General features: G+C 42.7%; 1 protein-coding gene and 1 pseudogene across 1 annotated transcript; both read left to right on the top strand.

Annotated features, from left to right (window-relative positions):
- Positions 1-11: 11 nt before the first annotated feature.
- Positions 12-27,636, top strand: LOC132837301 (nucleolar protein dao-5-like; annotated as a pseudogene).
- Positions 25,235-26,066, top strand: LOC132837376 (histone H1-like). The gene has a single exon (XM_060857042.1). It carries the CDS (start codon positions 25,239-25,241, stop codon positions 25,947-25,949), a length of 711 nt encoding a protein of 236 aa, XP_060713025.1. The 5' UTR covers positions 25,235-25,238; the 3' UTR covers positions 25,950-26,066.

The following is a 27,636-nucleotide window of genomic DNA, read 5'->3' as shown; positions in this document are numbered from 1 at the left end:
ATTGACAGCAGCAGTCTGTGTGTATTACAGAGTTGAAGAGAATGGCCAGAACCAAGCAGACAGCGCGCAAATCCACCGGGGGGAAAGCTCCCCGCAAGCAGCTGGCGACCAAAGCGGCCCGCAAGAGCGCTCCGGCCACGGGCGGAGTGAAGAAACCCCATCGCTACAGGCCCGGCACGGTGGCTCTGCGGGAGATCCGCCGCTACCAGAAATCCACCGAGCTGCTGATCCGCAAACTGCCCTTCCAGCGCCTGGTGCGAGAGATCGCTTAGGACTTCAAGACCGACCTGCGCTTCCAGAGCTCGGCGGTGATGGCCCTGCAGGAGGCCAGCGAGGCTTACCTAGTGGGACTGTTTGAGGACACCAACCTGTGCGCCATCCACGCCAAGCGGGTCACTATCATGCCCAAAGACATCCAGCTGGCCCGCCGGATCCGCGGGGAGCGCGCCTAAATGGAGCTTGGCCGGCCCTACACATCCACCCAGAGTGAGGGAGAAAAACACAACGGCTCTTTTCAGAGCCACTAAACCATCCAGAGAGAGCGGGAAACAAGGGATTGTATTAATATTGTAATTATAAAACAAGAAAGTAAATACGGAATGAGTTATAAGCGATATTGACATGGACAGTGATGTCATATCTAATGAGATCTCCCGTGTTCGCAGAATTTATTATGACAGATTGTGAAATATAATTTTAACATCACATTGTGGTAGTAGATTATAAATTCCCGCGAATCTCCCTCTCTGTCTCGGTTTTCATATGGCTTGTCGTTGGGGGATGCGAAAGATTTGGCGCCAAGAGATCGAATTGTTCCTTCCGGACATTGGTATCGTATTTTAGGAAGTGCACAAGAGCTGAGTAAAGCATTAATGGGGAGTCAGTTAAAGAAGAAATTCAGACAGCAGCAGTCCAGTTCCAACTACTGAGATCTCCAGTGATCGCAGATTTTGTTATAATAGATTCCATAATTTAACTAATTGTGATGGGATAGAATTGGCGCCTAAAGATCAACGGTTCATTTTTAAATTTGAAAAGTCCACTAACATGTAGAAAAGAAGTTTTACAAAGGAGAATGCGTAGGTACTTAGGCATTGATTTGTCTATCGATTACAGAAGTGTAGTTTATACAATCTCACTTATACCCTCTTCCCTCCTTTTCAGCTGAAAAAAAACTCACTCACGGATACTTACTATGCTCTCTCTAGGGGCAGAGAAGAAAACCAAGTCTATGAACACACTAGTGCACAAAGCGCAGAGGGATAGGGGCCGCTCAGTAGTATTTGCTACATCGACTGTATGCTTATTCCGCTGGGTCAATTCAGCTCTTCCTGATGCAGTTGAAGGGAAAGTGAAACCAAAGTCAAGCCCAATCGGGGACATTTCTCGTCCTGCAAGTACAAATTCACCATGTGGGTGTGTGTTTTGCCGAGGGATAGGGGTATGAGTGTGTGTGCGAGTGTAAAGGAGTATAACGCGTACGTCTGTGAGAGGGGTGCATGCCTGAGTGAGGGACAGTATGTGTGAGCGTATGAGACATGGTTCTCCGTGAGTGTCTGTGTACTTCGCTCAAAAGCTGTATGAATCCAAGTAAGATTCTGTAAATCCATTTTTTTTAGATTAGAATCAGTCTGACCATTGTGTCACACAGTCTCACACAGGGCAGCTTACACCTTAAAGGCATTATCTGGGCCAACTTGACACCAGTTGCTCAGGTTCACTTGAGAATGTAACTTTTACATGTTCTGCAATTTACATTTGCAAAAACTGAAACCACATGGTCATTCTCAATGATTAGAGATTAACCAACAATCCAGGTTTGTTTTTAATATATGATTTCAGTTACATCACACTGTAAACCTTTGCGAAAACTTGTGTCTTACGATCTTATATTCTACAAACACGTAATGAAAGCTCTGAAAGCTAGTGCATACAAATTAACCTGTTGGGCTATAAGCAGGTGTTGCGTGACTTTTAACTTTATAAATCACAGTCCAACATCAGCATCTTCAAACCACAAGAATTCAATAACAAGGCGATAGTAATTGACTGATCTCAGGTTCAAAGTTCAAGGTTCTCCACATTAAAAGTAAAATAAATCCGGCGGAGATGACGGTATAGCTCCTTTCACAGATGCTGAGAGTGGCTCTGAAAAGAGCCTTTGGGTTGTCAGATTCAAGAACACTATCTTCACTTTTTAGCAGATCCAGCAGCGGCGGTTATCTTGGGCAGCAGCACGGCCTGGATATTAGGCAGCACCCCACCCTGAGCGATGGTCACCCCTCCCAGCAGCTTGTTGAACTCCTCGTCGTTGCGCACGGCCAGCTGCAGGTGCCTGGGGATGATGCGGATGATCTTGTTGTCAACATGGATTTAGTAAGGGGAGGTCGTGTCTGACAAATCTGTTGGAATTCTTTGAAGAGATGACAAGTAGGTTAGACCAGGTCTATCTAGACTTCCGAAAGGCCTTTGATAAGGTGCCACACGGGAGGCTGCTGAGCAAGGTGAGGGCCCATGGTGTTGGAGGTGAGCTTCTGGTATGGATTGAGGATTGGCTGTCAGACAGAAGGCAGAGAGTTGGGATAAAAGGTTCTTTTTCAGAATGGCAGCCGGTGACAAGCGGTGTCCTGCAGGGTTCAGTGTTAGGGCCGCAGCCATATATTATATATTAATGATCTGGATGAAGGGACTGGGGGCATTCTAGCGATATTTGCCGATGATACAAAGTTAGATGGACAGGCAGGTAGTAATGAGGAAATGGGGAGGCTGCAGAAGGATTTAGACAGTTTGGGAGAGTGGTCCAGGAAATGGCTGATGGAATTCAACGTGAGCAAATGCGAGGTCTTGCACTTTGGAAAAAAGAATATAAGCATAGACTACTTTCTAAACGGTGAGAAAATTCGTAAAGCCAAAGAACAAAGGGATCTGGGAGTGCTAGTTGAGGATTCTCTAAAGGTAAACATGCAGGTTGGGTCCGTGATTAAGAAAGCAAATGCATTGTTGACATTTATCTCAAGAGGGTTAGAATTTAAAAGCCCCGTTGAGACTTTATAAAGCTCTGGTTAGGCCCCATTTGGAGTACTGTGTCCAGTTTTACTCCCCACACCTCAGGGAGGACATACTGGCACTGGAGCATGCCCAACGGAGATTCACGTGGATGATCCCTGGAATGGTTGGTCTAACATACGAGGAATGGCTGAGGATCCTGGAATTGTATTCATTGGAGTTTAGAAGATTAAGGGGAGATCTAATAGAAACTTATAAGATAATACATGGCTTGGAAAGGGTGGACGCTAGGAAATTGTTTCCATTAGGCGAGGAGACTAGGACCCCTGGATACAGCCTTAGAATTAGAGGGGGTAAATTCAGAACAGAAATGCGGAGACATTTCTTCAGCCAGAGAGTAGTGGGTCTGTGGAATTCATTGCCGCAGAGTGCAGTGGAGGCTGGGATGCTATACGTCTTCAAGGCAGATATTGATAAATTCTTGATGTCACAAGGAATTATAGGCTACGGGGAGAATGCGGGTAAGTGGAGTTGAAATACCCATCAGCCATGATTGAATGGCCTTACTTCCACTCCTATATCTTATGGTCCCGGGCCGCGTTGCCGCCCAGCTCGAGGATTTCAGCCGTCAGATAGTCGAGCACCGCAACCAGATAGACCGGCGCTCCAGCACCCACACGTTCAGCATAGTTGCCCTTGTCTATGTCAGGGTAGCATGGTGGCACACTGGTGCCAGGGACTCAGTTTCAATTCCAGCCTTGGCTCATTGTGCAAACTGCACACAGATATGCTTCCCATGTCTGCATTGGTTTTGTTACAACAAACTTCTTTATTAATTTAAAACCAGTAACACGGAAAAGATTTATCCCATACAGTAATCTGTGAAAATTCAATAGGCGAAGAACTCGTTAAAGATTAACAGCTTTATTTATTAAAGTATAACAGAGAATGATTAACTAACAACTATTTACAACTCCTTCCTCTAACTATCTTCTATAATACTAGTCCAATAGAACTCCTGATTAAGATTTACAAAACAAAGCTTCACACCTCAAAACCAGGCAGCTTTCAGCTCTTTTCTGTATTCCGATCTTTTGTTCTCCTTGGGGATTGTGCTTCACAGGTCACTGATCGATAAGGTACTTTTAAGAAAGCTATTTTTCAGGCAGTCTTTTTACATGCTGGTGGCTTGGCAAGTCTCCTCCCAACTGTTCATTTTTTCCTGGTCTTGTACCTCCAGAGCATCGAACTGTGTCATTGGCTTATAAGATTGTCTTTATACTCAGTTCAAACTGGATAGGAATTTGGTATTTTTGGGATATAATTTAAACTGATAGGCTGAATTCAATTTTGTTTTTGTCTCCAGGCAAGTAGCTACTTGAGTTGTTTGACCAAATGTTACTTTTTTTTTCAGAACACTTGGTGCTGTTCAGAAGTTCAACTGGCTTAAAAGTAGTTATACTCATCTTCATATGTTTCCTCTGGGTATTCCAGTATCCTTCCACAGTTCAAACAAGCAGGTTAGCTGGATTATCCATGGTAAATTGCTCTGTAATATTCAGCAATGTTCAGACTAGGTGGGTTAACTATGTTAAAGATGTGGTTATGGGGGTAGGGGTCTATATCTGGGGGCGATGTGCTTTGGAAAGTTATTGCAGGCCTGTGGGCCGAATGACCTCTGCCTGTACTGGAGGAACTCTGTACTGTAAATTAAAGTGAGACTTTTTATACCATTGTCAGTCTCTGGCACTCTAAAGCATGTTGGATAATTTCCACAACTTTTATTCAAAGGTTTATGATTGCAAGTATTTTCTGGATTGGTCAGTCTCTGGTCTGAATGTGTATATTGATTTTATTGTTCACATGTTTATAACAAGACCAGTATAAGAGTTTCTTCATTCTGTGCCCAATAATCTCTGGGTATCTGTCTGAATGTGTATCTTTTCATGTCAATGTTTGATTTTCCTTTGGACTACTTGAAAACACAGTATTTATTCAGTCATTTTGTCTGAAATTTGTTCTACTTTCTTTTCGTGGAAACAAATTAAATTGCAATATTTGTTTCAACCTGATACTTGGCTGCTATTTAATTCCTCCAGTCTGGATAAAAAGATACATGAATTACATACAGTCAGAGAGTCAGACAGCAAGTTTAAGCCATGGTGAGATAATTGGATGAATAATTAGTTTGATTTTTTATTTACTTCTTTCTCTACTTAAGTGGAATACGTTGTGAACATGCAATAGGTTCAGTATTTTCTAATAAACAAGTAGAATTTACTTTTTGACTAAAGTGATACCAGGCATTTAAAAGCTATAGGAAGTTCACTTGTAAACCAGGACTGACATACATCATTCTCACACTGTCCTGGATAACTTTTTTAATGAAATGCTAGTTCTCCCAACTGTGACATCTTTGAGGTCATGACTTTACTATTTTTTGCCGATTGACCTACTAACCTGACAGCATTTCTGTACATTGCAAGTTATTCTGTACCCGCTGAGTATTGGCACCATCTCACTCTTTGTTGCGTCCAGAAATTATCTCAGTTTCCTTCAAGTCCTTCATTACAAAAATAAGGACAATAACTGGAGCAATCTGCAACTGTTTATTCTTCTGTGAGTACAGAACTAATCTTGTTTCTTCCATTCACTTGTACGGTTTGTGTACTCAAAGTACTTTCTACCTGTCAGTCTGTGCTATTCAATGGGACTCTGGATATGGTTCATTGTCCTTCAAAACTCTGCTCAGATGTGACAAACAGTCAACGAATTAGAGCCATGTTGTCCAGTGAAAAACGTGGAAAGTAAAATTTAATGTTGACTACTCGGGCTGTTGTGTATACACACTGATTTTATGTATAAAAAACATTTTTGAACGGAATAGTTGTTATGATACAGGAAGGATGCTGACACTCACTTGATCCTGCTTCAATCCTCTTGTGTTGTGTGACTGAGCAGTTTAAATGTTTGCTGTAAAGTGGACAGCCAATTAGCAAAGGAGAGCTTTTTCAGTTCATGTTTCCTGAAGTGAATGGGAAAGACCTTATTTTCTTTGACTGTTTGTGTCTGTAAGATTCACTGGCAAGTGAAACTACAACATATTGTCTCAGAAAGGATCTGTGCTGTTCTTCAGAGTCAAAGAGGTAAAAGCAATGGACCTTTGCAACTCCAATAGTGCAGTGTGTAACTGGGAGTAATGATATTCAGGTGTGGCCTTCAGAGAGTCATACAGTTATACAGCACAGAAACAGATCCTTTGGTCCAAGTTGTTATTGCTGACCAAAGATCTGAATCTGACCTCGTCCCATTTAAGTTAGAGATCTCACAACACCGGGTTATAGTACAACAGGTTTATCTTGAAGCACTCGCTTTCAGAGAAATGAAGGAGCAACAATCTGAAAAGCTATTGGTTCCAAAACCTGTTGTCTGAGAAACTGGTATTGTGTGATTCTTAACTTTGTCCACACCAATCCAACACTGGCACCTCCACATCATGTCTAGTCCCACCTGCTAAGATTTGACACATATCCCTCTAAACCTGTATATATCCAGGTGCCTATAAAAGGTTGTAATTGTACCCACCACCTCCTCTTCCTCTGGTAGCTCATTTCATACAACTGCCACCCTCCATTTGATAAAGTAACCCCATAGGTCCTTTATAAATCTTTTTTCCACAATTCAAACCTGTGCCCTCTATTTTTGCACTCACCCACATTCGGAAAAAGACTTGGCTATCACCATATCATGCCTCTCATGATTTTCTCAACCTGTACAAAGGTCACACCTCATTCTCCGACAGTCCAGGGAACAAAGCAACAGCCTGTTCAGCCTTTCCCTAAAACTCAAAACCTCCAGTCCTGGCAATGAAACATCTTGATGAGAGTGGTGCAGTTGATGTGGTTTACATGGACTTCTGTAAGGCCTTTGTCAAAGCATAACCCCTGACTGGGGATGAAAGACTTAGCAGGCAGGCAGGCAGGCAGGATTCAGGCAAGTGGTAGGTGTTTATTCAAGCAGAAACGGGTTAGTGCAGGGAGAGGACCAAATGATCTTCTCCCGAGACTGGCCTCAGAAGAGAAGTTCATGACGTACTCTGATTTTACAATAAAAAGCAATATTGTTTATAAATTTTCTGATAACAATCACATACAACTTGATTATGACGTTCCTCCCTCTTAGTTTGCATACCGTATTCAATGAGGCACCTAATCAATGATAGGCATTTCCAAGGACAGTTCAAGGATCCCCTGACCTGTCAGAGTTTAGAAGACACCGTAATCTCTAGGCCTTGCAGCCTTGCTATGCATCCTCTTCATTCACATTCCAAAGTTATTTTCTATACACCCTCGGGTTTCTCTCAGTCTAGCTTGTCTCTCAGGACAGCTTGAATATTATTATTCATTCTATTACATTTTATCAAGTTTATTTGCTCCTCTGATATAATTAGCACAGTGGGGAATATATGAAGAAAAAGACAAAAGAATAGTTTGTTTTGACTTACTTGCCATCGACTTGTAATTTTAATTTGTTATAAAAAACTGTTACAAAGTGTGAAGTAATTTAGTTATCCCAACTATTAGCACTTTGTAATTAATGGGCTGTGAGCTGGGTTCTGGGTGTAAGAGAAGTCATTACCTAAAGCTAACTAACCTTCACTTCCAGGTTTAAATGATTCTTTTCCCCTTTATACTTTAGTATCATGCACCTATTCTTTAAGCTGGAAACTACTGAGATGATGCTACATCTCTTTACGAAAACCTAATAGTGAGGTCAGAAATATGGTTTCAGTGTCACAGGAGTGCACTGGCAAACAGGAAGGTGGTTTGAATTGTGTCTACTTCAACGCCAGGAGCAGCCGGAATAAGTTGGGTGAACTTGCAGCATGGGTTGGTACCTGGTACTTTGATGTTGTGGCCATTTCAGACACATGGATCAAGCAGGGACAGGAATGGTTGTCGTAGGTTCCAGGATTTAGATGTTTCAGTAGGAACAGAGAAAATGGTAAAAGAGGGGGAGGTATGGCAAGGACAATATTACAGTGGTAGTAAGGATGTATGAGGACTCATCTAATGAAGTAGTATGGGCTGAGGTTAGAAACAGGAAAAAAAAGAGAGGTCATTCTGTTCAGACTTTTCTATAGGCCTCAGATTAGTTCCAGAGGTGTAGAGGAAAGGATTGTAAAGATGATTCTGGATAAGAGTGAGTGTAACAGGGTAGTTGTTACGGGAGACTTCAACTTTTCAAAATATTGACTGGAAATACTATACTTTGAAGACTTCGGATGGACCAGTTTTTGTCCAATATGTGCAGAAGGGTTTCCTGGCACAATATGTAGACAGGCCAACTGGGGCGAGGCAACAATGGAAATGGTACTGGGTAATGAACCTGGCCAGGTGTTAGATTTGCAGGTAGGTAAGCACTTTGGTGAGAGTGACCACAATTCAGTTATGTTTACATTAGAGATGGAAAGTGAGATCGGTATACACCGCAGGGCAAGATTTATAACTGGGGGAAACGGCAATTATGGTGCGATTAGGCAAGATTTATGACGCATAGGATGGGAAAGGAAACTGCAGGGGATGGCACAATTGAAATGTGGAACTTATTCAAGGAACAGCTACTACATGTCCGTGATTAGCAGGTACCTGTCAAGCAGGGAGGAAGTGGACAAGTGAGGGAGCCTTGGTTTATTAAGGAAGTTGTTCGCTTGTCAAGAGGAAGAAGGCAGCTTATGTTGCAATGAGACGTGAGGGCACAGCGAAGGAGCTTGAGAGTTACAAGATAGCCAGGAAAAACCTAAAGAAGAGCCAGGTGGGGACAAGAGAAGTCTTTGGCAGATTGGATCAAGGAAAACCCTAAAGCTTTCTATAGCTCTATCAGGAATAACAGAATGACTAGAATAACTTCTGGGCCAATCAAGGACAGGAGTGGAAAGTTGTGTGTGCAGTCCGAAGAGATAGGAGAAGTGCTAAATGAATATTTTTCATTGGTATTCACACGGGGAAAAAGACAATATTGTTGTGGAGAATACTGAGTTACAGGCTACTAGACTAGATGGAATATAGGTTCACAAGGACGTGGTGTTAGCAGGTGGAAGTGTGAAAATAGATAATCCCTGGGCCAGATGGGATTTATCCTAGGATTCTCTGGGAAGCCAAGGAGGAGATTAAAGAGCCTTTGGCTTTGATCTTTGTTGTCATTGTCTACAGGAATATGCCACAAGACTGGAAGATAGCAAATGTTGTCCCCTTGTTCAAGAAGGGGAGTACAGACCACCCTGGTAATTATAGATCAGTGAGCCTTACTTCAGTTGTGAGTGAAGTGTTGGAAAGTCTAGAAGAGAGAGGATTTATAATCATCTCAATAGGAATAAGTTGATTAGGAATAGTCAATATGATTTTGTGAAGTGTAGGTTATGCCTTACAAACCTTACTGAGTTCTTTGAGAAGGTGACCAAACAGATGGAAGAGAGTAAAGCAGTTGATACGAAGTATATAGATTTCAGTAAAGTGTTTCATAAGGTGGTTTCAGTCAGGTTCCCAATGGTACGCTATTGCACAAAATATGGAGGCATGGGATTGAGGGTGATTTAGCGGTTTGGTTCAGAAATTGGTTAGCTGAAAGAAGACAGAGGGTGGTAGTTGATGGGAAATGTTCATCCTGGAGTTCAGTTACTAGTGGTGTACCGCAAGGATCTGTTTTGGGTCCACTGCTGACATGGATGAGGGCGCAGAAGGATGGGTTAGTAAATTTGCGGATGACACTAAGGTCAGTGCAGTTGTGGACGGTGACAAAGGACATTGCAAATTACAGAGGGACATGGATAAGCTGCAGAACTGGGATGAGAGGTGGCAAATGGAGTTTAATGTGGAAAAGTGAGAGATGATTCACTTTGGAAGGAGCAAGAGGAATAAAGAGTACTGGGCTAATGGTAAGGTTCTTGGCAGTGTAGATGAGCAGAGAGACATCTGTATACATGTGCGTAAATCCCTGAAAGTTGCCACCCAGATTGATAGGATTTTTAAGAAGGCATATGATGTGTTGGGAGAGGGATTGAGTTTTGGACCCATGAAGTCATGCTGCAGCTCTACAAAACACTGGTGTGGCCGCACTTGGAAAATTGCATCCACTCCTAGTCACCACATCACAGGAAGGATGTGGAATCTTTGGCAAGGGTTCAGAGGTGATTTGCTGAGATGTTGCCTGGTCTGGAGGGAATGTCTTACAAGGAAAGGCTGAGGGACATCAGGCTCCATTAGAGAGAAGAAATTTGAGAGGTGACATAATAGAGACACATAAAATAATCAGAGGGTTAGAGAGTGTGGACAGTGAGAACCTTATTCCTCTAATGGTGATGGCTGGCAAAAGGAGACATCGCTTTAAATTGAGGGATGATAAATATAAGACAAATGTCAGAGTAGTTTCTTTACTCAGAGTAGTAGTAGAGGCATGGTGTGTTCTGCCTGCAACTGTAGTGGATTCGCCAAATTTACGGGCATTTAAATGGTCATTGGATAAACACATGGATGAAAATGGAACTAAATCTTTCCTACTCCATCGTTTCAAATTACGATTACGTGATCGCATTGATTATTTGTGAAAATGGTATTGAGTTAATGTTGTGCTAAAGGTGGGGATGGCAGCTCCTCTGCCACCTTGATACATTGTTGAAAATGGAATGCTGCCTGAATGGGAGTAGAATTGTTAGCTGGATGTCTCTGACTGCTGCAGACCACAATGACTCCATGTGAGAGTGATATTCATTTCGATTGGATCATTTCCTGTTGCCTGCAGTGTATATGGAACTCCATAACTGTTAGTCCGTGCTCTGCAATTATGATTGTATTTTGAACTAATTCTGAATCAGACAGTTGCTGTGTGCGTCTGCAGTAATTACTTTCCACTGTCAGGAACAACATTAGAAATTCCTGGAGAAAGTCAGCTCTGAATAATAGTCACTGGCCCCAATACATTAACTCTACTTTCTATCAACGGATGCTGCCAGATGTGCTGAATGTTTCCAGCAATTTCTACATTTGTTTCCAGACCATAGCATGTTCAGTTTTATTTGTCAGGCTTTGGCACACAATGGGTGTTTGGAATTCACATTATTTAATTGCCATGTCTCTGTATGTGACAAAAATTCATTAAAGGTTTAACCCTGTCCTGCCCAATCACTAATAAACTTAATAACACTGTTTCATCCTATAAATTGGTGACTTTTGTCTGGTTTCCTTCTATCTCTGTATTTAACATCTATGTTATATATGGTTTTTGAAATGATGTTACGGTCTGACTTTCTTTTCCATCTTGATTTTAACTTTAAAAATGTCATATTGAATGTAGATTTAACACCTTTCCCAGGCATCTATTTCAGATAAGAATTCAGTCTAAACCCCTTGAAAAATGGTGTAAAATATCAATGGGCTTGACAATATTAGACAAGAACTTTCAAAAGCTGATTGGCAGCAGATGCTCGCAGGTAAAGTGAAGGCTGGAAAATAGGAAACCTTCAAAAATGAGATAACAAGAGTCCAGAGACAGTCTATTCCTGTTAGGGTGAACAGCAAGTCTGGAAGTGTAGGGAATGCTGGATGATGGAGAAACTGAGGCTTTGGTTAAGAGAAAGATGGAAATATATGTCAGATATAGACAGCAGAGATCAAGTGAATCCTTAGAAAAAGAAATTAAGATGAGTATAATTAAGAGGAAAATCAGGACGGTAAAAAGGGGGCACAAGATAGTTTTGGCAAATAGCTTTAAGGAGATTCCCAAGGGATTTTATGAATACATTAAGGACAAAAGGGTAATTAGGGAGAGATTAGGGCCTTTCAAAGATCAGCAAGGCAACCTTTGTGTGGAGCCACAGAAGATGGGGGAAGATATCAAATGAGTACTTTGCATCAGTGTTTACTGTGGAGAAGGACACGGAAGATATTCAATGGGGGGAAATAGATGGTGACATCTTAAAATGTCCATATTACAAAAGTAGTATTACTGGATGTCTTGAAACGCATAAAGGTGAATAATTCCCCAGGAACTGATCAGGCTCTGTGGAACTCTGTGGGAGGTTACGGAAGTGTTTGGCATGTCCCTTGTCGAGATATTTGTATCATCGATAGTCACAGATGAGGCGTCGGAAGACTAGAGGTTGACTAACGTGGTGCTCCTATTTAAGAAAGGTGATAAGGAAAAGCCAGGAAACTATAGGCTGGTGAGCCTGCCATTGGTGTTGGACAAGATATTGGAGGTATTCTTGAGTAATGGAACTTACACGTATTTCGACAGTCAAGGGTCTGATTCGGGACAGTGAACATGGTTTTGTGCAAGGGAAACCATGATACACAAACTTGATTGAGTTTTTTGAAGAAGTAACGAAGAGGATTTCCCCATGGGAGACTGGTTAGCAAAGTTAGATCTCATGGAATACAGGGAAAACTAGCCATTTGTAAACAGAACTGGCTCGAAGGTAGAAGACGGAGGGTGATAATGGAGGGTTGTCTTTAAGACTGGAGGACTGTGACCAGTGGACTGTCACAAGGATCGGTGCTGTATCCACTACTTTTTGTCATTTATATAAATGATTTGGATGTGAGCATAGGAGGTATAGTAAGTAAATGTGCAGATGACACCAAAATTGGAAGTGTAGTGGACAACGAAGGAGGTTACCTCAGATTACAATGAGATCTTGATCAGATGGACCAATGGGCTGAGGAGTGGCATATGGAGTCTAATTTGGATAAATGCAAGGTGCTGCATTTTGGGAAAGCATATCTTAGTAGGACTTATACACTTAATGGTAAGGTGCGAGGGAGTTTTGCTGAACAAAGAGACCTTGGAGTGCAGGTGCACAGTTCCTTCAAAGTAGAGTCGCAGGTAGATAGGATAGTGAAGGAGGCGTTTGGTATGCTTTCCTTTATTGATCAGAATATTGAGTGCATGTTGAGGCCATACTGGACATTGGTTAGGCCACTTTTGGAATATTTCGTACAATTCTGGTCTCCTTCCTATCAGGAGGATGTTGTGAAACTTGAAAGGATTCAGAAAAGATTTACAAGGATGTTGCCAGGGTTGGAGGATTTGAGCTAGAAGGAAAGGTTGAATAGGCTGGGGCTGTTTTCCCTGCAGCATCGGATGATGAGGTGGAACTTATCGAGGTTTATAAAACCATGAAGGGCATGGATAGGATAAATAGACAAGGTATGTTCTCGGGTCTGGGGGAGTCCAGAACTAGAGGGCATAGGTTTATCGTGAGATGGAAAAGAACTAAAAAGACCGAAGTGGCAAGTTTCTCATGCAGAGGGTGGTATGTAAATGGAATGAACTGCCAGAAGAAGTGGTGTAGGCTGGTACAAATTAAAAAGCATCTGAATGCATATATGAATAGGAAGGGTTTGGGCCGGATGCTGACAGTTGGAACTAGATTGGGTTGGTTTATCTGGTCTGCGTGGACGATTGGACCAAAGGGTCTGTTTCCGTGCTGTACATCTCTTTGACTCTGATTGATGAGGGTAGAGCAGTAGACGTGATCCATAAGGACTTCAGTAACTGTTTGACAGGTTTCCTCATTGTAGACTGGTTAGCAAGGTTAGATCACATGAAAATCGCAGAGAACTAGCAATTTGGACACAGAATCGACTTGAACATGGAAGACAGAGTGTGGTGGCGGAGGGTTACCTTTCAGACTGGAGACCTGTGATCAGTCATTCGCCACAAGGATCAGAGCTGGGTTCACTACTTTTCGTCATTTATATAAATGATTTGAATGTGAACATAAAAGGTTTGCAGATGACACCAAAATTGGCGGTGTAGTGGACAGCAAAGAAGGTTCTCACTGAGTACAAAAGGATCATGATCAGATGGGGCAATGGGCTGAGCAGTGGCAGGTGGAGTTTAATTCAAATAAATGCTAGGTGCTGCATTTTGGAAAGGCAAATCAAGGCAGGAGTTATATACTTAATGGTAAGGTCCTGGGCAGTATTAATAAATAAAGAGACCATGGAGTGCAGGTTCATAGTTCCTTGAAAGTGGAGTCACTGATCGATAGGATAATGAAGACAACATTTAGTATGCTGTTCTTTATTGGTCCGAGCGTAGAGTTTCGGGGTTCGGACGTCATGTTGCAGCTGTACAGGTAATTGGTTTGGCCACATTTGGAATATTGTGCGCAATTCTGGTGTCCTTCCTATCGGAATGATGTTGTGAAACATGAAACATTCAGAAAGGATTTACAAGATTGTTTCCAGGGTTGGAGTGTATGAGCGAAAGGGACAGGCTGAAGAGGCTGGGGTGTTTTCTCTGGAGTGTTAGAGGCGGAGGCATGACCTTATAGTATTTTATAACCTTTACAAAATTATGACCTTTATAAAATCAGGAGGATCATGGACAGGCTAAATAGACAAGGCATTTTCCCTGAGGTGGGGGAGTCCAGATCTAGAGGGCACAGGTTTCAGGTAAGAGGGGAAAGTTTTAAAAGAGACCTAAGGGGCAATGTTTTCATGCAGAACGTGGTTTGTGTGTGTGGAATGAGTTGCTAGAGGGAGTAGTGGAGGCTGGAACAATTCCAACATTTAAAAGGCATGTGGATGTGACATGAGTAGGAACAATTTAGAGGGATATGGGCCAAGTGCTGGCAAATGGCACTAGTGTTGGCTAATGAGACGTGATTAGTTTTGAATATCTGATTGGCTAGATGGGTCAGACCGAATGGTGTACTTCTGTGCTCTACATCTATATAACTCTATGGCTGTGATTTACAATAATTATTGGCAAATGGGAAGATGTACGTAAGGAATGGAGAGAGATAAAAAAAATTGTAATTCCTTTGAGGTAGTTGACTATTCATTTGAAAATTTATCGCTGGAAATTGAGTCAGTGTGTGTTAATTCAATCTGCTCTGTAACTGTGGAAAGGATGTTCTTTAGTCTGACTACAGTAACATACCTGCTGTTTGTTAGAAGGAACGGATCACACTTGGCTTTGCACCGATGACATATTACACTGTCTTGGTCCTTCAAGTAATTGTCTGGAGGGAGACAGAAGAGACATCGTCTGTAAATCAACATTAAATCAATGGAATAATTTGATAATCATTTAGCTGTTCTTCCTTCAAGTCAGCAATTCCAACAGGACCACAGGGCTGATTCTATTCTTGGTCTTCGCTGCTCTGTGGTGACTGTATCAAAGAATTCCGTAGCAATTTGTCGAGAACCAGATACTAACCAACTCCTCTACAAATGGGATAATCTAATGCAAGTGCGTGTTTGGATATGAGAGTTTCCTTATCTATCCATAGCTGTCTGTTCCTGCTCAGTGAATGTGTGAAGACAATTATCAAGATGAACCTGTTAAATGCTGCTCTGTGAATATCTGAGTGCAATTATCAAACTGTAATTATCAATCCACATAATCTGTGCAAATATGCGAGTGAATACAGTTATCAATCTGTCCCCGTCACTCTCTGGTAAATATATTTACATTTTCTCACCACAGAGACAAATAGGGACAGACTCACAATGACACTCATACATTCGCATAGCATAAACCGGCAGATTGGTAATTGAACTCGTGTATCCACATAGAGGAAAATGCCAGGGACTGGTTCATAAATACATTTCATACATTTTAAATAAATACGATTAGTCCCTATTTGTTCATCTGATGTGGATATGTGAGCTTAGTTATCTATATATACCTGTCAGTTTCTGCCTTGCAAACGTGTGTGTTTGCTTTACCAATCCGTCCCTAATAGTTTCTCCTGTATGTCTGAGAATGTAGTTATCAACCTGAATGTGTAAGTTTCAGCCATGAGAATGTGAGTTTCGATATTAGTCTCTACCTGTCAGTTTCTGCTGTATGAATATTAAATGCAGTCATCAATTTAAACCCATCAGTTTAATCTGTGAAAATGCAGATATGCATCGCTACCTGTTTAAGCGATACCAGTATGTGAGTGCAATTATCAAACAGTCTGGGTCAGGTTTTGCTATTTGACGCCGGAGTGTCACTGTCAATCTGTTCCTACTATATCAATATGTCAGTGTAGATACTAATCAGTTCCTGTCAGTTTCTTTCCTGTCAATATGTGAATACAGTTATTGAGCAGTACCCATCAGCTTCTGCTCTGTGAAGGTGGCTGTATTAATCAAACTGTAGCTGTCAGTTTCAGTGATGTGAATGTGGGAGTACAGTTATCATTCTCTACCTGTCAATTTTTCTTTGTCAAAGTGAGTGTAACTGTCAATTTGTATCTTTCAGACTCAGCTGTGTAAATACATAAATATAGTTATCAATCTGTAGCTGTCAGTTTCTTGGTGAATATGTTTCTGTAATTGTCAATCCTTCAATTTCTACTATGAGAATGTGTGAGCTGAGTTTTCACCTGTCGCTATCAGTTTCTGCTTTGCGAATGTGAGAGTTTAATCAATCTTTCCCTGTCAGGCTCTAATGTCAGTGTTTGAGTGTATTTATTCATTTTTTCCTGTCAGTTTGTGTGACTGCAGTTATCAACCTGTACCTCTCAGATTCTGCTATATGAATATGTGTGTATAGTTATCCATTTGATTTGATCTGATTTATTATTGTCAAGCGCACTGTGATACAGTGGAAAGTATTGTTTTGCGTGCTTTACAGGCAGATAATATCATACAAAATGCATCAGGGTAATAGAACAGAATCGGCAATGTAGTTTTAAAGCTGCAAAGAGAGAGAGAGAGATTAACATTAAAACTTGATCAAGATTAGAGTGGTGTTGGAAAAACACAGCAGGTCAGGCAGCATCTGAGAAGCAGGAAAATCAACGTTTCGGGCAAAATCCTTTCATCAGGAATGTCCGAAACGTTGATTTTCCTGCTCCTTAGATGCTGCCTGACCTACTGTGCTTTTCCAGCACCACTCCAACCTGGACACTAATCTCCAACATCTGAGGAACCCACTTTCACCTTAAAATTTGAGCAGTCCATTCAAAAGTCTGATGGCAGCAAAGAAGCTGTTCTTGAGTGTGTTGGGCGATGTATTCAAACTTCTGTATTTTCTGGTGATAGGTAGGAAAATATTAGTTTTTATATAGAAGATAGGCTGGGTGGAAGGGTAACGAGTAAAAGATAGAGTCCAAAGAAAGAGAAGAACAGTTGGACAGAGGAGTGGGGCGACATGGAGGCACAGTGGTTAGCACTACTGCCTCACAGAATCAGGGACCCGGGTTCAATTCCCACCTTGGGCAATTGTCTGTGTGGAGTTTGCACATTCTCCCCGCGTCTGCGTGGATTTCTTCCGGGTGCTCCGGTTTCCCCCCACAATCCAAAAATGTGCGGGTTAGGTGAATTGGCCATGCTAAATTGCCCTTAGCGTTAGGTGAAAGGGTAAATGTAGGGGAATGGGTCTGGATGGGTTGCTCTTCGGAGGGTCAGTGTGGACTTGTTGGGCCGAAGGGCCTGTTTCCACACTGCAAGTAATTTAATCTAACTGTCAGACTAAGTGGGTGAGTAGCCTATTAATAGGGTCTGTTAGTGGCCAACAATTGGCCAACAATATGTTTAGAAGGCCGGACATATGGGGTTTTGGGTAATGACATGGGAGAGCTCAAGTTGTTGAACTCAATATTGAGTCCAGAAGGCTGTCGAGATCCCAAGCAGAAAATGAGGTGCTGTTCTTCCAGCTTGCACTGAGCTTCACTGGAGCACTGCAGCAAGCCTGAGACAGAGATCTTGGCCAGGGAACAGGGTGGTGTTTTGAAGTGGTAGGCAACTGGAAGCTCAGGGTCATTTTGTCTGGACAGAATGCAGGTGCTCTGCATGTGGACACCCAATCTACGCTCAGTTTCCCCAACATAGAGGAGACCACATTGTGTGCATTTTCCTTGCCACCATCAGTTCTGAGAAACGGTCACTAGACCTGAAACACTGCCAGACCTGCGAATTTTCCACTAATTTTTGTTTTATCAGTCTCTGCCTGTCAGTTTCTTCTTTGTGAATACATGAGGGTCGTTATCAAAGTGTACACGTCAATTTACGCGATTTGAAATTGGGAGCATAATCAATCTATTCCTGTCAGTTTCTGCTTTGTGAATATGAGAGTGTAGTTATCAATCTTGCTCTGAAATTTACTGCCAACTACATGTGAGAGTTATTTACCCTGTCAGATTCTGCTCTGTGCATCTGAGAGTGCAGTTATTAATCTGTATCTATCAGCTTGTTGTTTATAAATGTGCAAATTCATTTATCATACTGTACTTGTCATATGTATGTGTGCATGATTATTCTCCCTTTTAGTTGCGGCAATGTGAATATTGTGAGAGCAGATCTCAATCAATGTCTGTCAGTTTTGGTTGTGTCCAAAAGAGAGTTTAGGACTTGATGTATGCATGTCAATTTCTGCTTGTGTCCATGTGAGAATTTAGGAATTGATCTATACATGCCAGTTTCTGCTGTGTGACTGAAGTTCTCAATGAGTTCCAGTCACGTTCAACTCTTATATATCAAAGTTGCTCAATTCTCTGGCAGCCAATAATATTCTAAGAGTCTAATGACGTCCATGAACCTATTGTTGATTGCCAGAAAAAAACTCATCCGGTTCAGTAACATCCTTGAATGAAGGAAACTGCCAGCCTTCCCTTGTCTGGCCTGCATGTGACTCCAGACCCACATCAATGAGGCTGCACGGGTAGTTAGGAATGGAAAATAAATGCTGGCCAAGTCAGTGATGCCCCCATCCCATGAATGAATTAGAAAAAAAATCTGTGACGGAGATTCAATCTGATAATAGTGTTTAGGGTGTTGAGATTGGGCCTTAATCTCTTATGCATTTTGTGATTTATGACTCTATCACAGAATTGGTACAGCCATTCAGCCTGTTGTGTCTGCACTGGGACATTCTATTCTTTATATGTTCCTCATACTAGTTTCCACTAATTGTTGGGATTCTAATCTTCATTCACTCGCTGCCAGTGTCTCAGTGTAAATGCCAATTTGAGATTAGTTCTGCCTTTGAATACCTAAAGTGCCAGTTTTGCTCTGTGTGAAACAGTGACAAGTCGAGTATATGGATGCCATTCACTATGTTCAGTTGTGTTTTTTCAGCAGAGTGTAGGATAAACCCATTCAATATTTGATAAACCTGTGTGATTGAGGGATTAATGTTGGTTTAGTACTTATCTTTGCCAAGAATCTGAATTTTATTGTATTCAATCTCAGCTTTCTTTTTACATTTTATGTGTGCAGTAGTCTTTGGCAGTTGCTGCTGAGCACTGCAACATCTAACATGAACGTCTTCCGAAGCGATTAATAATATGGTCAGTCAATTTATGACTGTCCATATCTGGAAGTAGTTGTGGGTCTAAATTGCATTTTTTTCCCCTTTTTACCATTAACTGGCTGAGTGAAAGTGAGTTTTCTGTTGTGCTGCCAATCTGTATCACTTTAAAGAGTGGTACTGGTCGAGATCACACCAATATTATCTGTATGTCTCTGTGTGATTCCAGTTCTGATACATTTATGAGATGGTTTTAAGGTCTTATCAGTGTTTCATACATTAAAAAAAGTATGGAAATGCTTCTGCATTACTGAGGCACTCAACCAGAATGGGAGCATGCATAAAGTGTGTTTTCATCAACACTAGGCCGAGAGAGGGAATGAGAGAGACAGAGACAGAGACAGACACAGATGTGTATGTACGTATGTGAATGAGCATTAAGCATCCTCTCTAGAAGCATCTTCTGTAGATAAGGCTTGACCAAGAGGTTCATTTGAAATTTACATTGTTTGATTTTTGTCTTTGTACAAGACAACTGTTTATCAAATGAATAATTTTGTCCTGCTCAGTTACTCATAAATGTCCAACATTGCTTCTATATCTGCACTCAAATATACACTTCATATATATATTTGTTATAAACATGTAACACCATGATCGGTTTGTTCTAATTGATTGTAGCTTTAAAAATGCCAAATCTACATATGAATTTAATGCAGCCCATAAATGTATATTTATTATAAGCATACAATCTAACCTGCTTCTAATCTTACAAACGATAATTGGCTTTGAATAATGGAATTTACTGTCACTGAGGTGGTAAGCACTGAGAACAGGGCAAAATAATATAGATTTATATATCGTAGTGGTTCTGTTCGCCGAGCTGGAAGTTTTTGTTGCAAACGTTTCGTCCCCTGGCTAGGAGACATCATCAGTGCTCTGGAGCCTCCTGCGAAGCACTTCTTTGATGTTTCTTCCAGCATTTATAGTGGTCAGTCCTTGCCGCTTCCGGGTGTCAGTTTCAGCTGTCCGCTGTAGTGATTGGTATATTGGGTCCAGGTTGATGTGTCTATTGATGGAGTTTGTGGATGAATGCCATGCCTCTAGGAATTCCCTGGCTGTTCTCTGTCTGGCTTGCCCTATGATAGTAGTGTTTTCCCAGTCGAATTCATGCTGCTTGTTGTCTGAGTGTGTGGCTACTAGGGATAGCTGGTCGTGTCGTTTCATGGCTAGTTGGTGTTCATGTATGCGGATTGTTAGCTGTCTTCCTGTTTGTCCTATATAGTGTTTTGTGCAGTCCTTGCATGGTATTTTATAAACTACGTTAGTTTTGCTCATGTTGGGTATTGGCTCCTTTGTTCTAGTAAGTTGTTGTCTGAGCGTGGCTGTTGGTTTGTGTGCCGTTATGAGTCCTAGGGGTCGCAGTAGTCTGGATGTCAGTTCTGAAATGCTCCTGATGTATGGTAGTGTGGCTAGTCCTTTTGGTTGTGGCATGGCCTCGTTCCGTGGTCTATCTCTTAGGCATCTATCTCTTAGGCATCCATGCGAGGACTGCACAAAACACTATATAGGACAAACAGGAAGACAGCTAACAATCCACATACATGAACACCAACTAGCCACGAAACGACACGACCAGCTATCCCTAGTAGCTACACACTCAGACAACAAGCAACATGAATTCGACTGGGAAAACACTACTATCATAGGGCAAGCCAGACAGAGAACAGCCAGGGAATTCCTAGAGGCATGGCATTCATCCACAAACTCCATCAACAGACACATCGACCTGGACCCAATATACCAATCACTACAGCGGACAGCTGAAACTGACACCCGGAAGCGGCAAGGACAGACCACTATAAATGCTGGAAGAAACATCAAAGAAGCGCTTTGCAGGAGGCTCCAGAGCACTGATGATGTCTCCTAGCCAGGGGACGAAACGTTTGCAACAAAAACTTCCAGCTCGGCGAACAGAACCACTACAACAAGCACCCGAGCTACAATTCTTCGCACAAACTTTGAAGATTTATATATCGTCAGTTGTGTTTACCTCTTGGATTGAATGTGTATTTCTGGAAATGGAGCTCAATGTGTGTCTGAATCAATCCACTCAGACAGTGGAAAGTACCTTCTCCTCGCTGACAGTGATAACATACCTGCTGGGTGTGAGAAGCAGCTGCTCACTCTTGGATTGATCCACCAAATATTTGTCTGGAGAAAGACAAAAGAGAGAGCTCATGTACATCACTAGCAGCTGAGTAGGAAGGCATCAAATGATCAATACAATATTCAGGCCATGATCATTTACCAATCTGGACATTCAACGTTTCGGGCATAAGCCCTTCTTCAGGAATGAAGAAGGGCTTATGCCCGAAACGTCGAATTTCCTGTTCCTTGGATGCTGCCTGACCTGCTGCACTTTTCCAGCACCACATTTTCGGCCAAGGTGCATTTCTTGACTTACTCTTGTGATATAATGACGTGTCAGTAGGGGAGCACTTTGGGGCCAATGACCATAATTTTATTAGTTTTAAAACTCTGATGGAAAAGGATAGACCAGATCTAAAAGTTAAATTTCTAATTTGGAGGAAGGCCAATTTTGAGAGTATTGTGCAAAAACTTTCAAAAGTTGACTGAGGGCAGACGTTCACAGGCAAAGTGATGGCTGAAAAATGGAAGGCCTTCAAAAATGAGAAAATGAGGGTACAGAGGCAGTATGTTCCTGTTTGGGTTAAAGGCATGACTGGTAGGTGTAGGAAGTGCTGCATAAGAAAAGAAGTTGAGGTTTTGGTCCAAATAAGAAGAAAGCATATTTAGTTAAATACAGGAGAGGTTGAGTGAATGTTTCGAAGAGTATAAAGGCAGTCGGGATATACTTTAGAAGGAAATGAGGTGGACAAAAAAGGGACATAACATAGCTTTGGCAAATAGTGTTAAGGAGAATTCAAATAAATTTTATAAATACATGAAGGTCAAAAGGGTAACCAGGGAAAGAAGAGGGCCCAGCAAAGATTAGCAAGGCAGCCTATGTGTGGAAGAAAAGGAAAAGTGGGAGATACTAAGCGAGTGCTTACCGATGAGAAGGAAATGGAAGATATAGAACGTGGGGAAACAAATAGTGACATCTTTAAAAATGTCCATAATACAGAGGAAGTCCTGCTGGATGATTTTAAACAGAAAAGGTGGATAAAGCACGAGCACCCGATCAGGTGGACCTGGAACATGATGATAAGCTAGGGAAGTGATTGTTGGGCCCCTTGTTGAGATATTTGTATCATCCATAGTCACAGATGAAGTGCAAAAAGACTGGAGGCTGGCTAATGTGGTGCCACTATTTAAGAAAGGTGGTAAGGAAAAGCCAGGGAACTATTGAACAGGGAGCATAATATCAACAGTAGGCAAACAGTTGAGGGGATTGAGAGAGACAAAATTACATCTTTTTGAAAGGCCAGGATTGATTAGGGGTAGTCAACATGGCTTTCTGCATGGGAAGTCATGTATCACTAACTCGACTGAATTTTTTTGAATTGGTAAGGAAGAGGACTGATGAGGGCAAAGTGGTGGATGTGATCTATAGGGCCTTCAGTAAGGCATTTGACAAAGCTCCCCATGGGAAATTCGTTAGCAAGATTGGATCATATGGAATACAGGGAGAACTAGCCATTTGGATACAGAACTTGTTCGAAGGTAGAAGACAGAGGGTGGTGGTGGAGGGATGCTTTTCAGACTGGGGGCCTGTGACAAGTGATGTGCTACAAGGATCACTGCTGAGTCCACTGCTTTTCATCATTTATATAAATGATTTTAGTTAAAAAAATGACAGAACACCAGGTTATATTCTAACAGATTTATTTAGAAGTACAAACTTTCAGAGTGCTGCTCCTCCATCAGGTGTCTGTATTTAGAAAGCTTGTACTTCTAAATAAACCTGTTGGACTATAACCTGGTGGAGTATCATTTTTAACTTTACACACCCCAGTCCAGCTCTAGCACCTCCACATTATTATGATGATTTGGATGTGAGGTTTCAGGTATTGTTAGTAAGTTTGCAGATTAAACAAAAATTGTAGGTGTACTAAACAGCAAAGAAGCCTACCTCAGAATACAGCAGGATCTCGATCAGATGGGTCACTGGACCCAGGAGTGGCATATTAAGTTCAATTTAAATCAATATGAGGTGCTGCAATTTGGAAAGGCAAATCAGGGCACGACTTACACACTTAATATTAAGGTCCTGTGGAGTATTGCTGAACCAACAGACGTTGGAATGCAGGTTTGTTGTTGCTTGAACATGGAGTTAGTTAGATAGGATAGCAAAGAAGGCATTTGATTTTCTTTACTAGTCAGAGCTTTGAGTATGTGACTTAGGAGAGCATGTTATGGGTGTACAGAACATTGGTAATGCCACTTTTGGAATATTATGTGCAATTCTGGCCTCTCTTCTATAAAAAGAATGTCGTGAAACTTGAAATGACTATTTAAGATAGTTTTTAGTCCAAAGAAAAGGCCTACAATTTGGGAAGAAATATAGCGAAGCGGGAAGGCTGCTTTCAGATCCAGATTCAGCAAATGACCGTGAAAAGGGATTTAACTAACAAAGAACAAATGAAACAAAAGTAATGTTTTGGAAACCATTTACAAAAAATTGCTAAAACACTAATAAATGTGTAAAGAGAGGAATGAACATAAATAGGCTGGCAAAGAGGACCACGTGCCACTTATAACATTAAAGAACGGAGATCAAAATGGGGAACGAAAATGTCTCAAAAATCGCTAACATCTATTGTTCTCTGTTCACAAATGTTCACGCAACTAACACAGTAGTGGTATTGGTGAGTTTAGTGAGAAGGAAGAACTGAACCAAATCAGTATTATTTGGGAAATGATGTTGGGACAGTGGGTAGGATTGAAGGTTGGGAAACACCAGGCCTTGATTATCCACATCCCAGAGTATTTAATGTAGTGGGCTGAGTAATACTGGATGCAGTGATGGTAATGTTCCAAGATTCTATAAGCTCTGCAATAACTTACACAGACTGGGGGCTAGCTAGTGTAAGCAATCCAATGAAAAAGGGAGGTAGATATAAAATTGTGAACTATAGACCAGTCAGCCTCAGGGAAAAAAATCAAAATGAAAGCTTCGATGCGAAGCATTTGACAAAACAGTATTCAGGATCTGCTAGAATCAACATGGACATGAAGGGCCTGTTCCAGTGCACACTGCTCTGTCTTCTAAGCTTGGCAAACCGACTGGCCATCTTTGAGGATGTAAACAGTAGAGCAGTGTAACAGTTACTGAGGAGAAAAACTACGACTAACGCCCTGGACACCGCAGCAAAGGCTGAAAAGGAGGAGACATTCTAACCTTTCACACTTACATTTGGTGATATTTCTGGCGTGTGACTGTGTGAATGTGAATACTGTGTCAGAGAGGCTGTCGGAAAAGGGCGGACGGTTAGTCGAATCTAACTGTGTTTGTGTGTCCGCGAATATTATGATATTTCTGGGTCTCTCTTGTGAAAATCAAAAACATTTTCACTTCAACTTATTCTCGGCACCCCCACTAGACCCCAAAGTTAGAATTTAAGACAATGTATTTGTTGATTTCAAGATTTCAGACTAAAAGTACCGACAATGTCAGCGTTCAGCTCAAAGAGATCGATCTGTGCAGCAGCAAAACGCGTTTAACTCGACAGCGGAGCCATCTATTCGAGTGAAAACTTTTCAGTCGCAAACCTTTCCTTGTCTGGGTCAGGAGCGATCGAGCCTGGCTCTCTGGAGATGCGGAACTTCAGAGGAACCGGAGAGTTTAGGCCGTTAGAAAAACACAGAAAAGCAGCAGGATCAGGGAGCTGACGGCAGGTTGTCCCTGCGCCGTCCGCTCGCTGCCTTGAAGTTGCTCAGTGCCGCCGCCAGCAGCTTCATTGCTGACCCAGTTCAGACTGATCCAGAGAGAGATTCAGCGCAGAGTTCTCAACATGAGCGACAGTGCAGCCGCCGAAACGGCTCCTCCAGCTTCTGCTCCCACCAAAGCCAAGGCTCCCAAGAAGAAGGTGGCAGTTCCCAGGAAAAGAACACCCGGTCCCAGGTTGGGAGAGCTGATTCTGAGGGTTGTCGGGGATATCAAGGATCGCAAAGGGGCGTCTCTGTCCGCTGTAAAGAAGGCGCTGGAGAGAAGCGGGATCGATGTGGAGAAGCGGAAGGTCCAGATTAAGATGAGTATCAGGAGGTGCCTGGCGAACGGCTCCCTTGTTCTGGTCAAGGGTCAGGGCGTCTCCGGCTCTTTCAAACTCCCTAAGAATCCAGTCAAGGCAAAAGCGGGAAAGAAGGCGGGAACATCAGTGGCCGCCAAGAAACCGGCTGGGAAGAAATCACCGGCCAAGAAGGCGACAGCGAAGAAATCTCAGGCCAAGAAAGCGACAGTCAAGAAATCCTCAGCCAAGAAGGCGATAGCCAAGAAACCCCAGGCCAAGAAGGCGATAGCCAAGAAATCCCAGGCCAAGAAGGCGAGCGGCAAAAAGACGGCACCGCCAAAGAAAGCGGTGAGCAAAGCAGCGCCAAAGAAACGGACTCCGGTGAAGAAGGTGAAAGAGACCAAGGGCCCTAAAGCCCCCAAACCCCTCAGCAAACCGGCTAAAAGCAAGGCCAAGCCCAAAGCGAAAGTGACCAAGACAGCAGCAAAAAAATGAACCAGTCAGTGTAACATGTAACCATCTGAACCCAAAGGCTCTTATCAGAGCCACCCACATCTCTCAGGAAAGAGCTGAGCCCGGATCCAATGTTCCCTGTCCCGGCGCCGAGCACAGACCTACCTTAGATATTAATTGATCTGAATAACTCAAATACGCACTCATGCTATGGTTTACGAGAGTGGAGACCTGTGAATGGGGAAGGTACAATGTGGAAGGGTTTATTGATCTCCATCTGGTTATTTCACTTCGCTACTTATAACCCTACCGAGTGACACATTCTAGTATTTTTATTTCATTGACCCGTTCAGGAATGTTACTTTGTTCAATTTTGAGACTCTGCGAATGTTTTCATAGCGTGTTCCTTCCATCTGCCTGTTACAGACAGTTCAGGCAGCAATTCCACATTGTAATTAGACTGAAAACAATCTGGGGGTAATAAAAAATCCCAGGGACGACTGTGTGGAATTTGCACATTCTTCCCGTGTCTGCGTGGGTTTCCTGTGGGTGCTCCGGTTTCCTCCCACGGTCCAAAGATGTGCAGGTTAGGTGAATTGGCTATGCTAAATTGCCCATAGTGTTAGGTGGATTAGTCAGGGGTAAATGTAGGGGAATGGGTCTGGGTGAGGTTGCTTTTCGGAGGGTCGGTGTGGACTTGTTGGGCCGAAGGGCACGTCTCCACACTGTGGGTAATTTAATCATAAAGTAAGATTCTGTCCTTTTATCGCTGTACACTGCATTAGCTTTTAAGATGTTTAAATTGGCGGGGTTGTTTCGAATGATTCACGGCGGGTAAACGTCCAGTTGTTCAGATTGTCTGAGCTGTTTTCAACCCCACCTTTCCTCCTGCCTGTTACAGACAGATCAGGTATTGATCCCGCCTCCTGTCCGCGCTGACTGCTAACTAGGTTTTAAAGAGTGACTATAAAATATTAAATTTTATCTTAGTTGGAGACGGATAGCATTTTGCGTTTAAAGGTTACTTTAATCTCACGATTTGAGAGGGTGAATTCAGCGGGCATTTTGAAATTGACCAACTGTCATTTCCAGTGAACCAATCAGACTCCAACAATTCTTTTCCTGCCTTTTCTGTCCCTTCCGGAGCTGTTTCTCGTTGGGCTGAGAGACAGGGGCTGTATCCAATCCCAGCTCTAGGGCGGCCTCTCCATTCCCTTAAATAGGCAGCACCGCAGCAGCCTCAGCATTGACAGCAGCAGCCTGTGTGTTTGTTGCAGAGAATGGCCAGAACCAAGCAGACAGCGCGCAAATCCACCGGAGGGAAAGCTCCCCGCAAGCAGCTGGCGACCAAAGCGGCCCGCAAGAGCGCTCCGGCCACGGGCGGAGTGAAGAAACCCCATCGCTACAGGCCCGGCACGGTGGCTCTGCGGGAGATCCGCCGCTACCAGAAATCCACCGAGCTGCTGATCCGCAAACTGCCCTTCCAGCGCCTGGTGCGAGAGATCGCTCAGGACTTCAAGACCGACCTGCGCTTCCAGAGCTCGGCGGTGATGGCCCTGCAGGAGGCCAGCGAGGCTTACCTGGTGGGACTGTTTGAGGACACCAACCTGTGCGCCATCCACGCCAAGCGGGTCACCATCATGCCCAAAGACATCCAGCTGGCCCGCCGAATCCGCGGGGAGCGCGCCTAAACGGAGCCTGGCCGGCCCTACACATCCACCCCGAGAGA

Source organism: Hemiscyllium ocellatum, chromosome 49, assembly GCF_020745735.1.
Source record: "Hemiscyllium ocellatum isolate sHemOce1 chromosome 49, sHemOce1.pat.X.cur, whole genome shotgun sequence".
In the NCBI taxonomy this organism is placed as follows: Eukaryota; Metazoa; Chordata; class Chondrichthyes; order Orectolobiformes; family Hemiscylliidae; genus Hemiscyllium; species Hemiscyllium ocellatum.
This window is presented reverse-complemented; position numbering and strand designations above follow the sequence as displayed.